The following is a 13,051-nucleotide window of genomic DNA, read 5'->3' on the forward strand; positions in this document are numbered from 1 at the left end:
AATGATTCCATAATGGGAAAACGACTCTGGCAATGCTGTCTACTTTACTTTCTGTATTTTGAATCAATTCATCTTGACTAATTACAATATTTACAAAGCCCTCTTTAACAAAAATATAGGGTACATCTACTTTTTCAAGAAGTAGTAGCCTTCCTGGGGTGGGAATATATAATGTAAAACCATTAAATCCTCAAATAGCACGTAGGTAGCATAAAAGAAATGGCGGGGGGGACCTTTGGCAGAATGACAGGTGAGTGATTGGCGTCTGTGGAAATTGCCATTAGAATAGAGCGTTGACAAGGGCAACAAAAGCTTCTCAGGTTGCTGCTGTGCCTCAGCCTGAGTTGGATAAACAGCAGTAAGGACAAGGAAGAAGAATTTTCCATGCTCTTTCATGTAGGATTCTGCAGTCTGGGGTGATAATGATGACTTGTTGCCTCTTTTTCAGTACAGGCAAAGTATGGAAGCAGATTCTGAGCTGGGGAAAGCAGGCTGAGTCACAAAGGGGGTTGCAATTGTTTTCTTCTGCTCCACTGGGAAATGAATAGCACAGGGCTGCTTCTTTGAATGCCATCAGCTCTTATGAAATGCTGGTGGTTTAAATGGCAGGTTTTGACTAATCTCCATTTATAGGTGGGGAGAAGGTCAAGGTTTGCAAATCAGGGTTGTTGGGAGTATTGCCACCTTGATTGCTGGGAATGGCTGGGCAGGGGAGTGCCAAGGATTTAAACAAAATAACCCTAATCTTCCTGTATGGCTGGGAATGTTCTACAAGATGACAGTCCTCTCTGAGCAAAGAGTGGTTTCTGGGACCTGGGCTGCAAGGCTGGGTGTGTGTGAGTGAGTGAGCGAAGAGGAGAGAGGGGGAGAGAGAGAGAGAGAGAAAGGAAAGAAAGAATAATTGTACTTTGAACTTGGGCAGAGAGAGAAGAGAGAAAATAATTTATCTGTCATTAGCTACACCAAGGTACACCCTTGAAAATGTCTGCATAAGAACATTAGAAGAGCCCTCCTCGATGAAAATGAGGTCCCATGTATAGCCCAGTCTTCTGTTCTCACAGTAGCCAACCAAGGGTGAAGCCAACAAACAGGACATAAGCACAATAAGATTCTCCCATTCATGATCTCCAGCAACTGGTATTCAGGGACATATATGGTAGCATGTAGCTATCATGACTGCTAGCCATTTATAGCCTTTTCCCTGATGAATTTATGTAATCTCTTTTTAAAGTCATCCAAGTTGTTGGACAGCATCACACCTTGTGGAAGCAAATCCCATGGTTTTAATGATGCACTGCATAAAGTAGTAAGATCAAGAATTCCTTTCTGGCAGTCTGGTGCAAAATTAGGTGTGCTTTTATCTCCATTATAGCCTGTAAGAGAGCACATCCCAGCTTCTGCCAGCCTAGCAGTTTGAAAGCATATCTGTGCAAGTAGATAAATAATACCACTGCATTGGGAAGGTAAACAGCATTTCCGTGCGCTCTGGCACTCGTCATGGTCCTCTGTGCGCCAGTAGCAGTTTAGGTGTGCTGGCCACATGACCCTGCCTGTGGGCAAACCTGCAGTGAGATGAGCACTGCATCCCATAGTTGCCTTTGCCTGGACTTAACCGTCTGGAGATCCTTTACCTTTTTACCTATTTTATGTTACAAAGTCCCCATAAGTCTCCAGGGGCCTCTCCCTCCACAGGAAACTAAACTTTGGAACTTCTTGCTCCTTGGGGAAGTGGGAAACACTTATGCCAAGTGTTCTGTTCTTAGACACTTGAACCAGTCCCTACCCTTGCTCCCATTCTTGCCTTCCTTTATCAGATCCAGTCTTTGTTCTTTGTGTTTCCCCATATGTTGCATGCCCTCCTGACAAACAGCCATGTCACCATCAAGTGTACAGAACCCACCACTATTGGCTTGAGATATGTGTTTAAACAATGACAATAATTCACATTTGACTGCAGAGGTTGGTAGTGTTTACTTTTAGGGTTTGGTCAGGGAGAGTGTATTTCATCTCAGATTCCGGAGTAGGACTTCCTGAAAAAAGTCAGTACTGTAGTGCTAAAATATAGCTGAATGTAGATATGAAATCTGCCTGGGACATATACCCTGGATAGATTAAAAAGCATACTGGGAAAGGGGATTGGAGGGGCTGCTATTCGCAAGAGAAATCATGATATCCATCTGCACATAAAAATCTCCCGATGTGCTTTTTCCCATTTTACCTACTGAGGTTGTCTTTTCTGCATAGTGCTATATTGTGCAGTGCAGTGTGGGCGAGGGTTGCTGCAGAGAAGTAGACGTGCCGTAATGTGACACATAATTTTCATGGCAAGCCCTGTCCATATTAAAGATCATGGCCCAGGTAGGAACTTGATGGGGAAAATGGGAAGGACTAAAGCTGCTATTGTGAGGCCTCTTCCCCTGGCAGATGTCTGTGGGTGAGGTGGTGTCACCTCAGTAAGAGTCATTGGCTTATGTTTAAAATAGCTTAAGGCAGAATGTAATGGTAATAGTAGTCATACTTCGCATTTAGATAACTCTTTTCAAGTATTCAAATTCTTTATGTACAGTGGTACCTTGGGTTACATATGCTTCAGGTTACATACACTTCAGGTTATAGACTCCGCTAATCCAGAAATAGTGCTTCAGGTTAAGAACTTTGCTTCAGGATGAGAACAGAAATCATGCTCCGGTGGCGCGGCGGCAGCAGGAGGCCCCATTAGCTAAAGTGGTGCTTCAGGTTAAGAACAGTTTCAGGTTAAGAATGGACCGCCGGAACGAATTAAGTACTTAACCTGAGGTACCACTGTACTTTTATCTCTCAGTAATAACTAGAATGGCCCTGCAAAGTCAACAGTAGTTGTAGTCTCCATATTGCAGTCTCCATATTGTTACTTTTGGGAAACCTCAGCATCTGAAGGATGTGTTGCTCCGGCCTAGCAATGTTGTTGCTATGTGCTGTGCCTCAGATGTATTTGCTGCAGATCAACCTTTCATTTGGATGAAGTGCATTTTCCTGAATTGTCTTTCATGCGATTACTACTAAATTCCTCCATTCCTCTTTTCCCTTTCTTTCAGAGCCAGGATGAAAGATACGCTTTCATTGCAGAGTGGTATGATACAAATGCTTCACTTTTCCGACGCTATGAGCTTCTGTATTACCCAAAAGATGGATCAGTGGAGATGGTAAGACTTGTTGTTGTTATTTGAATTTTGATACATTGGTTGAGAGCAAAATAGGCTACCCTTGGCATTATTGGTTTGATCTTATGTGAAGCCAAAAACACAAGAATTGCTATTCTCTCTTAGCCGCTAAATTGTCCTAGAAGAAAAAAAAGCTTTTTTAAGGGCCTCCTGATGATACCATAAAACATCTTGGTGGTGCTGGTGATAAAGGTTATTGTCAAACTAGGACTAATTGAACAGCCTTGCTTGAGATTCATTCATCCACTGAGTACATGGAAGACTTGTTTTGAGCGCCAGCCATGGAGGCGTGAACCTATGATTCTGCTGCCTTTCCCAGGCTTCCTGTATGCATAGCTATTTACCATGGGGATGGTGAAAGCTTTGTCATGAACTGGCTCATATAAGGCAGTGTTTCTCTTAATTGAAGACACATGGCGCCACTGCCTCACTGAAGCTAAGCAGGTCAGGATCTGGTCAGTGCCTGGACAGGAGACAACCTGGGAACTACATGCATGCTGCCTTGAGTTCAGTGATGGAAAGAAGGTGATATATGAATTTAAACTATCAAGCCAATATATGGTTTCCAAAGTTTGTCTAGCTTCACCTTATTGGCCTCTGCTTTAAGAGTAAAACTCCATTTTGGAAAGCTGAGAAGCAGCCATTTCTTGTTGGACATGTGTTAGAGTTTAATTTGCCGTGCTTAAATTCTGTTCTGATACACAGTATATGGATTCTGCCCACCTGTGTGCCCTCCTGCTTTTCATATTTTAAATGCTAGTGAGTATGTTACTGGGGATTGTATATAATGTCATTCATCAGATGCCCAGATCTAATTGGCTCAGGGACATAAAGGTCTTGTTACCAAGACCTGGTGGTTGCACAGAAGACAGAGATTGTGGCTGATCATGTGGAGTCCTACCCATGTGATTCAGAGAGAGGATGGAGTTACCTTTCTTTTGTGCTCTTATATTCTCTTCTGCATTCTGTTTCAGTGAAATTGCCAATTACTGCAATTGTTCCAGGTGTCAGAAGAAACAAGATATAGTGTACTAATAATAACAGAATCTAAATCAGGGAAAGAATGACTGCATTTTATGCCAATAAAAATTATTTCTTTGGTTGGTAAGAGGGCATCTTAATTCTGAGTTATCAGAAACCCACTTTCCTCGTTGCAAACAGAAATTGGTTCAGTAATGCATCTACTTATATGGCCATCTTTCATTCCCTGAGGAGTGCTTATCTTTACCAAGTTGCTAAAGAAGAAAGCAAGTGATAAAGGCAACTCAATGTAAGACATACTGTCAGTCAGTTTATTACCCTATGTTAACCCCCTCCCCCAAATGTCCTTCTTAGAATTCAATTTCAGATGATTAATGATTTGTAGACCATTAAGATCTGGGACCCATGCACATAGCCAACAGCTCCTGTAGACAAGCTGATGTTGAAACTTATTGAGAGTTGGGCTGGTTTGGGAGGAAGAAGTTGGGGCGGGGGGATAAAACTAATTAATATTAATAATAAATGGAAGCAGCAACCATCTGAAAAAAGTAGACATTCCAGTGTGCCTGTAGAAACTCATTCATGTGCCTAAATGGGATCTTCGGTTCTAAGCCAGCCTAGTTCACTTACTCTTGGTTATTAAAGAAAGCAACAGGGAGAGGAATAAATCTGCAAGCTGTATTTACCAAATCAGATGTTGATTTTGCTTTTGTTTACCCACTTTGCTCTGCACCTGCCTCTTTGTTTTAATCAGATTTATAAATAACCTAAGGTGTACAAAGCATATAAAAACCTCAGAGGAAGGGGAATTGTTTTGTTGTTTTTAATCTTCCAATTTGTCACACTTCTTGGTAGCGATTGAGAAGAAACCGGAGCATTTGCAGTAAATACCAGAAGCTCTGGCAAATATTATGGAACAGAGCCAGGAAGTAATTGGGATCCAGTATTTTGAAGGTACATTTGACTACAGTAGCAAGCCTACTATTGGATTTTGAATGCCAAATAAGCTAGAGTAAAAATAAGTTTTGTGCTCAGTCCTGTTCAGACATTCTGTGTTGAAGCAGTTTGGTTCCCCTTTCTCTCATGCCAAGTGCCTTCAGTTTGGGATAGTTATTGAAAGTATTTGTTTATTTGGAGTTATGATCTTCAGTCAATTTGAGGAATATCCAAAAGGTTACTTTTGAAAGTGATAAATGGTCAGACAACTCAGTATATTCAGTTATTGCTGTAGTACTATATGCAACTGGATCTGCTATTATGTGTTGGAGGGTGATGCTTCAATCCTGTGCACACTAACCGGAGTATAAGCTGTTTTGGACACAGTGGTCTTATTCACAGTGGGCTTATTCATACCTTGTGTACGATAATTATAAATGATGATAATAAATGTGTACACTTAGTAAAAATGTAAAGGCATGTATACAATGTGTCTTCCTTTCTGGCTTGGAAAAAGTGACTCCATATAAAGATAATTTTCTCCATACATTTGCAAGTAAATATGCTCATCAGTAGGAATTGTTTTGAGGGAAAGCTATGAACAGAATTTGTTTTGCCATTTTTTTTAAAGTATGGTTAAAACTGCAACCCCATAAACATTTACTTGAGAGTAAGTCCCATTAAGTTAAGATTACCAGATTTTTTTTCAGTTGAATCCAGCGACACTCTTCAACTGCCTACTAAATAGATAGATTTTGTCAGGCGACTGATTTATAATTTCGGGGACTGTCCCCAGGAAATGGGGATGTCTGGTAACCTTACATTAAATTCAGCCGGGCTTACTTCTAAGTACACATGTATATGACTGCACTGTGAAGCAGATCATTTAGTTCAGCTCACGATACCTCTATTTCTTATGTGCCTCAAACCATTTGGTATAGGTGCATTAGAAAAAGGATCTCTATAAATGCAGATTGTGAAGTATTGTAGAATCCAGTACTTCAGAATCTTGTTCTTTAATTATTATTTTTTATGTATCCCTCTTACTTTCCAAGGAACTCAAGGTGGCTACCAAGTCAGAATACAAAAAAATAAATCTAAAACAACTCCCAGTTTATTTTTTTAAAAAGATATTTATTAAAGTTTCAAACAATAAAACAAACTTCACAAAACAGAATAAGAAAAAAGAAAAAACACCATTCAAAAAACAGAAAACACAGTAAAAAACCCATCATAAAAAGCAAAAGAAAAAAGACATAAAAAAGACATAAAAAAGAAAAAGCCAGTTTCTTAGATATTGTTCTCATAATCCTCTTTCCAGACTCCCTCGCATCTCCCTTTTCTGTGTTCCCTTTTACAGAATCTTATTCAGCAATACCTCACCTTCTTTCAACTCTTATTTCATATTATACATTTCAACTATTATGCCTCCAATTTTTCCCCATTTTTTCATTTTGTTTAAGTTTGACATAATATTATTCTGACTTCACCTTTGTTCTGTAAACCATTTTTACATACACCTTTCAACTATATCACTAATACCATATTATCTAACAACTCCCAGTTTAAATCCCATAATAAAAATTAAAAACCAAGAAAGCACAGTAAGTCTAGCACAGCCAAACACCAGGACCTCCCCCTCAACCAGCCATCAGCCAGCTAACTTTTTGAAGAGCTATGTCTTTTCTAGCCATGACCTTAGCACCAGTTCCCTTCCTATTGAAAGAATATAATTTGGGGGCCTGACACATTTTGCTAGGCATTCTGCAGGATAGGTATCATCCTAGAGTACGTCCTAGCACTGGTTGCCATCAGCCTTGCCTTCTGAAGTTGAAGAATCTGCAGCAGTGCCTCAGATGAAGTATGGAGCCTTCAGAAAGAAATGTATGGAAGGAAGTGGCTCTTAAGGTACCCAAGTCCCAGGCTGCTTAGTGCTTTAAAGCCCTAACCCCAAGCAACTTGAATCGAGCACAGAAGCAAACTGGTAGCAGGTGCTAGTTTTGAAAAATTGGCACGGGCACATAACAGCAGTCAAAGTAACTTTTCGAAAACAGTATCTGTTTCTCTTTGTGCATGATATTTTTCTTCTTCTTTTTAAAAGCAAAGGTATTTTAGACCTGCCTGTAGATTATTCAGTCTCTTTACCTTACCAGTATGACATGAAGAACCGCTGCCGATTTCTAAATCGCATCAAATATGAAGATCTGCAGTTTAAAGATTTGTTTGTGGGCAACAAAATTACTATCTTCTCACGCCACCTCAATTTGGTTGACTATGGGGATCAATATACTTCCCGCATGTTGGGCAGTCGCAAAGAAAGGTGAGAGGATATCTTCTTTGAACCTCTTATTTTCTACCTTATAAACTTGAGGCTATTGAGATGTCTGTACTCCTTCATTCTCTGGCTGGCCAGGGTGCCTGGACCAGCTGGTAGCCTCCAAGAGAGAAAGGGCAAAGAGAGAGCCTTGCTACAGTGATTGCTTATTAGTCAGGGATGCATCCTCATTTCCTCTCCTCTCTCTGTGCATGACAATAGCGCACAGCCCTCTAGGAGTTTATTGTCCAAATGTCACACTAGTTAAAGCACAACACCCACTCCTCAGCAAACTCTTTCTCTCCACCCCCTAAGGAGAAAGAGCGTGATGTGCACCCCCTAAATTCTGGTTATATTTCAGTTACCCTTCAATCTCTGCGGAAAGAATAAGAACCTTAAGTGCTAGCACTCAAGTGAGATAGCAAGATACTCCCTGGATGTTGATGATTAATTTGTTAATCATCTTCTATATAATCATCTTAAGGCTATAAACAATAAAAATAGTATATTACCTTAGAGGGTTGTCAAAAGCCAATATCTCCCTCAGCTAAGTGACCCTCCAGCCCACAGTGTGAGAAAGAATATTAATAATGAACGTTACTGTGATGTCACAACCCAAAATACCTCTCTGCAGCCCCCTCTCTATTCAGTATGGGAATAATAGAACTGCACTACAAAAGAGCAGGAGACAGGGAGACCCTCATTTTCCTGGTGTGAGACACCATGATTACTGCCCCCCAATATTCCAATTTAACAGGCCTCCAGAGGGCAAGGCAGAAAGGGCAGCCATCACCCAAGTGCACATCCTGTTGCCACCATTCTCCCCTTCCCATCCAACTTTTTGTCATATGTACCACTTGAGAGCCAGCATGGTGTAGTGCTTAAGAGCGGTGGACGTAATCTGGTGAACCAGGTTCGCTTCCCCGCTCTTCCACATGCAGCTGCTGGGTGACCTTGGGCTAATCACACTTCTCTGAAGTCTCTCAGCCCCACTCACCTCACAGAATGTTTGTTGTGGGGGAGGAAGGGAAAAGGAGATTGTGAGCCGCTTTGAGACTCCTTAAGGTGAGTGAAAGGCGGGATATCAAGTCCAAACTCTTCTTCCTCTTCTTCTTATTGTACTGGTCAGATATTTGATCCAAAACCTTCAGCTGGTTATATGAAGGATAAAAATGCATATAACAGACATAATAACATATTTTTGAAATGGTATTTGTTTAGTTGGAGATTTACTTAAGCTCATATTTTGACAACTTATTTTGACTTTATTGGTTTCTTTCCCTTCCCTCTCTAGAACCTTGGCTTTATTGAAACCTGATGTAGCACTCAAACTTGGAGATGTCATTGATATGATTATTAGAGCTGGTTTTACAATAACTAAAGCCAAAATGACAAAAGTTTCAAGGTGAGGTTTTAATAATTTGAGATTTTCAAAAATCGGTTAAACTATTGTTTACCTTGAATGGGTGACTGTTGCCAACCTATATCTCCCCATGTTACCTGGTCATGTTCCATTCAAGCGGATCTGTGAATCCAACATGCACAGCATTTTCGTGCTCTGTCCATCCCCTCCACAAACAGCAGCCAGTAAATCAGAGGGGAGATGGGAAAGGCTGAGCACCATTAAGTGATATCACCCATATGCTGTAACTGAATACTAGAGGAAGATGCAGGGAGGAGATTCATGAGATGGCGGCAGCCATGTATTTAAGATACTGTATCCCTTTGGGTCCTAGCCATGATCCAGACAGATGTGGTGAAGTATATGTGGTCCAGAGAGATGTGGTGCAGCACTCTGTATGCTTCTGCATATGCATATCTTGTCATATGGGATGCAGGTGGCGCTGTGGTCTAAACCCAGTGGGCTTGCTGATCAGAAGGTCGGCGGTTCAAATCCCAGCAATGGGGTGAGCTCCCATTGCTCTATCCCAGCTCCTGCCAACCTAGCAGTTTGAAAGCACGCCAGTGTAAGTAGATAAATAGGTACCGCTCCAGCGGAAAGGTAAATAGCATTTCCGTGTGCTGCTCTGGTTCACCAGAAGCGGCTTAGTCATGCTGGCCACATGACCTGGAAGCTGTACGCCAGCTCCTTCGGCCAATAAAGCGAGATGAACTTCGAAACACCAGTCGTCCGCGACTGGACCTAATGGTCAGGGGTCCCTTTACATATGTGTGTGTGTGTGTGTGTGTGTGTGTGTGTGTACGCCGGCCTGAAAGTGAGATGAGCGCTGCAACCCCATAGTTGCCTTTGACTGGACTTAACCATCCAAGTGTCCTTTACCTATCTTGTCAGGGTTCATGCCCCAAACGACCCAGGGCCTGCTCTGCTCTGTTGGAAGCAGAGTAGTTAGCTCCAAAACAATGCCTGCTTCCAAAAAAATCCCTCAGACTCAGTAATCTTCATTAGTAAAATATTTACTAATGCAAAAATAAGCTTGGCGGTACAATTCCAGATCCCTGGTGGAGTGTGCAGAGACCCCTGAGTGAAAGCCTGGACTGCTGCTCCCAGCTTGTGGAGGCAGTACTCAGCCTACTACTCAGTCTGACTTGGGATATGGCAGCTTCCTTTGATCCTGTGAGGGTTCAGAGAAACCTGATGGCGCAAGCAGAACTCTGCTTGCGGTTCTGTGGGTGAAGCCATTGCTGATTATTAATTGTTTTTCACAGAAGCATTAATGATGCGTGTTTTTAAACAAATCTTTTGTAGGGCAGAAGCAATAGATTTCTACGCAGATCACCAAGCTAAGCCTTATTACAAGTAAGTTTCAGTTTGCAGGATGTTTTGACTTGTACAATGTGCCCAGTGAAATATGAAGAATATGAAATTGACGTTGATTTTTGCTTGATCTTTAGATTTAGATTTATACCAATAAATTGTGGGTAGTATTTTTAGAGGTATATGGGACTGTGGAGGCTTGCAGGGTTGGCTTACCTCATGGTTTCTCCCCACAATCCTGAAACCGAGCAGAAGCAGCAGCTGCCATATACTGAGTCATGGTCAATGACAGCAGTTACAACACCTTACCTTGCTTATTTAACTTGCAAAGCCTTAAATAGTTTGGAATCAGGTTATTTGAAGGATAACATAAGAATTTAGTTTCCAATGGCTTGCTAAGACCTATCAGACTGGCAAATACCAGAGACCGGACCTTATTTAGTAGTGGCCCCTCATCTATGGAAGCCTCTCTCAAAAGAGGGACGTATAGCCCCATTCATTTAAAAAAAATGCACATTTTTTTAAAAAAAGATGTGTTTCATTCTGCATTTTATTGAGGTGTTGACTGCTGTTTTTCAAACTGTTGCTGTTTTTAGTTTGGAATGGCATGGGTTTGTTTGTGTATTAACATTTTCCTTGTGTTGTTAAATAATTTCATAAACCTCCTTAGGAAGGCTTTGCCCTGAAATGCCTCACGTATATTTCTGAAATATAAAGAAATTATTCGGCAATTGATGCTTTTTCCTCATTACTAGGCAAATGAGAAGGGCTAGTAGCTCAGTGATAGAGTGAATGCTTTTGCACTGCTGTACAGCATATGTTCATGTGTGTGTTCATGTGTGTATTTTGTTAATGGGAGCCACTTTTTATTTTTAATATTTATATTTTATTAAGGTGATTTCAGTTAAAAGAAATAAAGTGATACAGAAAAAGAAGAAGGAAAAGTGAGAGGGAGAAAAACAACAACAACAAAGATACATATAAAAGCGAAAATATGAAAAAAGCAATATACGATATTGAACCCAGTTACCCATGTTTGAGCAGTAACAATGAGTGGAGATTGACAGAGGGAGAGGCTTACCATGCAGCCCAGATAAATTTGGCAAGCCTTATTTGTCCTACAGGCTGCCAGTTCATGAAGAACTAGGAGCCTGGCACTTATGCAACTACTTGATCTGAAATAAAACAATGATAGGATAAGAACTTGGGTATTTAAGGGAGTCTGCTTTCAGCTCCAGTGCAGACTCTCTTAAAAGATTAGACAGAAATTATTCCAGATGTTGTTGCCTGAAGGTAGTAGAACAAGCAAGCTAGAACTTTTTGGGAACTCATGTGAAATTGTGGTTTTGTTGCAGCTTTGTGTTTAGAAAATGGCTAATTATATGCTGCATTATATCCAACACTGCAAACAGTTCCACTCATACAACTGGACCCCTTCTGTTCATCATCATTATTATTATTATTATTATTGTTATTATTAAAATATTAAATTTATTATTAGTATTATTAATTTTATTTATTTAAACCCCACCCATCTGACTGGGTTTTTCCAACAAAAGATTAAAAATACATGAAAACATCAGTCATTAAAAACTTTTCTAAACAGGGCTGCCTTCAGATGTCTTCTAAACGTCAGATAGTTGTTTATTTTTTTGACATCTGATGAGAGGGTGTTCCACAGGGCGGTCGCCACTACCAAGAAGGCCCTCTGCGTGGTTCCCTGTAACTTGGCTTCTCGCAGTGAGGAAACCGCCAGAAGGCCCTCAGCGCTGGACCTCAATGTCTGGGCAAAATGATGGGGGTGGAGACGCTCCTTCAGGTATACTGGGCCTAGGCCGTTTAGGGCTTTAAAGGTCAGCACCAACACTGTGAATTGTGCTTGGAAACGCCCCCTACATTAAGGTTACCAGACGTCCCCGTTTCCTGGGGACGGTGCCCAGATTTACAAATCAGCCCCCTGACAAAATCCATCTTATTTAGTAGGAAGTTGAAAAGTGTTCCTGGTTTCACTGAAAAAAATCTGGTAACTTTACCCTACATGCCCTCCCCCCAAATCTCCTCCAGAGGGTTGAAAAGAAAAATAGGAGGAAGTTCCATTGTGCAAGGAGAGGTCTGCGAGCAGGACAGCAGTGTTGCATACCACCCTTGGGGGCTGTTGGTTTGCTTGCATTTCGGGCAGCTGAATCCCATTTGAATGTCCTGTTCAATGTGAATGCTAACTGTTCTCTTTTCTGCTTGCAGTGAGCTTCTTGAATTTATGACAAGTGGCCCCGTTGTTGCCATGGAGATCTTGGGAGATGATGCTATAAGCCGATGGAAGAATTTACTAGGACCTGCAAATTCTTCTGTGGCCCGTACTGACGCCCCAAATAGCGTTAGGGCATGTTTTGGAACTGATGGCATAAGAAATGTAGCTCATGGTCCAGATTCTTTTTCTTCTGCTGCTAGAGTAAGTCCCCCCTCCCAAAAAATTATATATTTGATAAGGTGAATCTTTCTGCATCTGGATGACTGGGCTTCTACTGGCATATATATTATACAAAAATGAGTTTGGCTGCTTCCAATGTTTGTGGTCTGAGCTTGGTTTAGCTACATGGCATATAGTAGCTATGTGGCTTAGCTCATCAGAAAGAAAGAAAATACTCACCCCTGCCTTTTCTCCCCTTACCATGCAGAGGCAAAGGAGACCCTTTCTCAAAACTCTTCTAGAGAACCTGTGCTTGACAATCTCTACAGGATATTGAAAGAAATGTTAGGAAAGGAAAAGGCTTCCTTCCCCACTGCCTGCCTTTATGCTGGAAAGAGGCAGGGGTGGACTTGGGTAATATGGCGCCTTGAGTAAGGACGAACCCCCCTTGCTTACTTTCATGTCCCCATCCCTCTCACCTTCTGTTCTGCGCATGC

The 13,051-nt window shown here is 41.3% G+C and overlaps 1 protein-coding gene across 3 annotated transcripts in view; it reads left to right on the forward strand.

Moving 5' to 3' along the window:
• NME7 (NME/NM23 family member 7) overlaps positions 1-13,051 on the forward strand; it is a 79,513-nt gene that overhangs the window by 10,836 nt on the left and 55,626 nt on the right. Inside the window, exons 1-6 of one of the 3 annotated variants that reach the window (XM_077927170.1) lie at positions 2,335-2,358; positions 3,075-3,182; positions 7,271-7,437; positions 8,726-8,836; positions 10,139-10,189; positions 12,389-12,596. In XM_077927170.1, coding sequence (XP_077783296.1) covers positions 2,350-2,358; positions 3,075-3,182; positions 7,271-7,437; positions 8,726-8,836; positions 10,139-10,189; positions 12,389-12,596 — 654 coding nt within the window. In that variant the 5' untranslated portion in view covers positions 2,335-2,349. Of the gene's footprint in view, positions 1-2,334; positions 2,359-3,068; positions 3,183-5,036; positions 5,136-7,270; positions 7,438-8,725; positions 8,837-10,138; positions 10,190-12,388; positions 12,597-13,051 lie in introns of those variants that run through there. The other 2 variants (XM_028726615.2, XM_028726613.2) reach the window with 2 other exon arrangements.

The sequence above is a fragment of the Podarcis muralis genome, chromosome 4 (assembly GCF_964188315.1).
Source record: "Podarcis muralis chromosome 4, rPodMur119.hap1.1, whole genome shotgun sequence".
Taxonomy (NCBI): Eukaryota; Metazoa; Chordata; class Lepidosauria; order Squamata; family Lacertidae; genus Podarcis; species Podarcis muralis.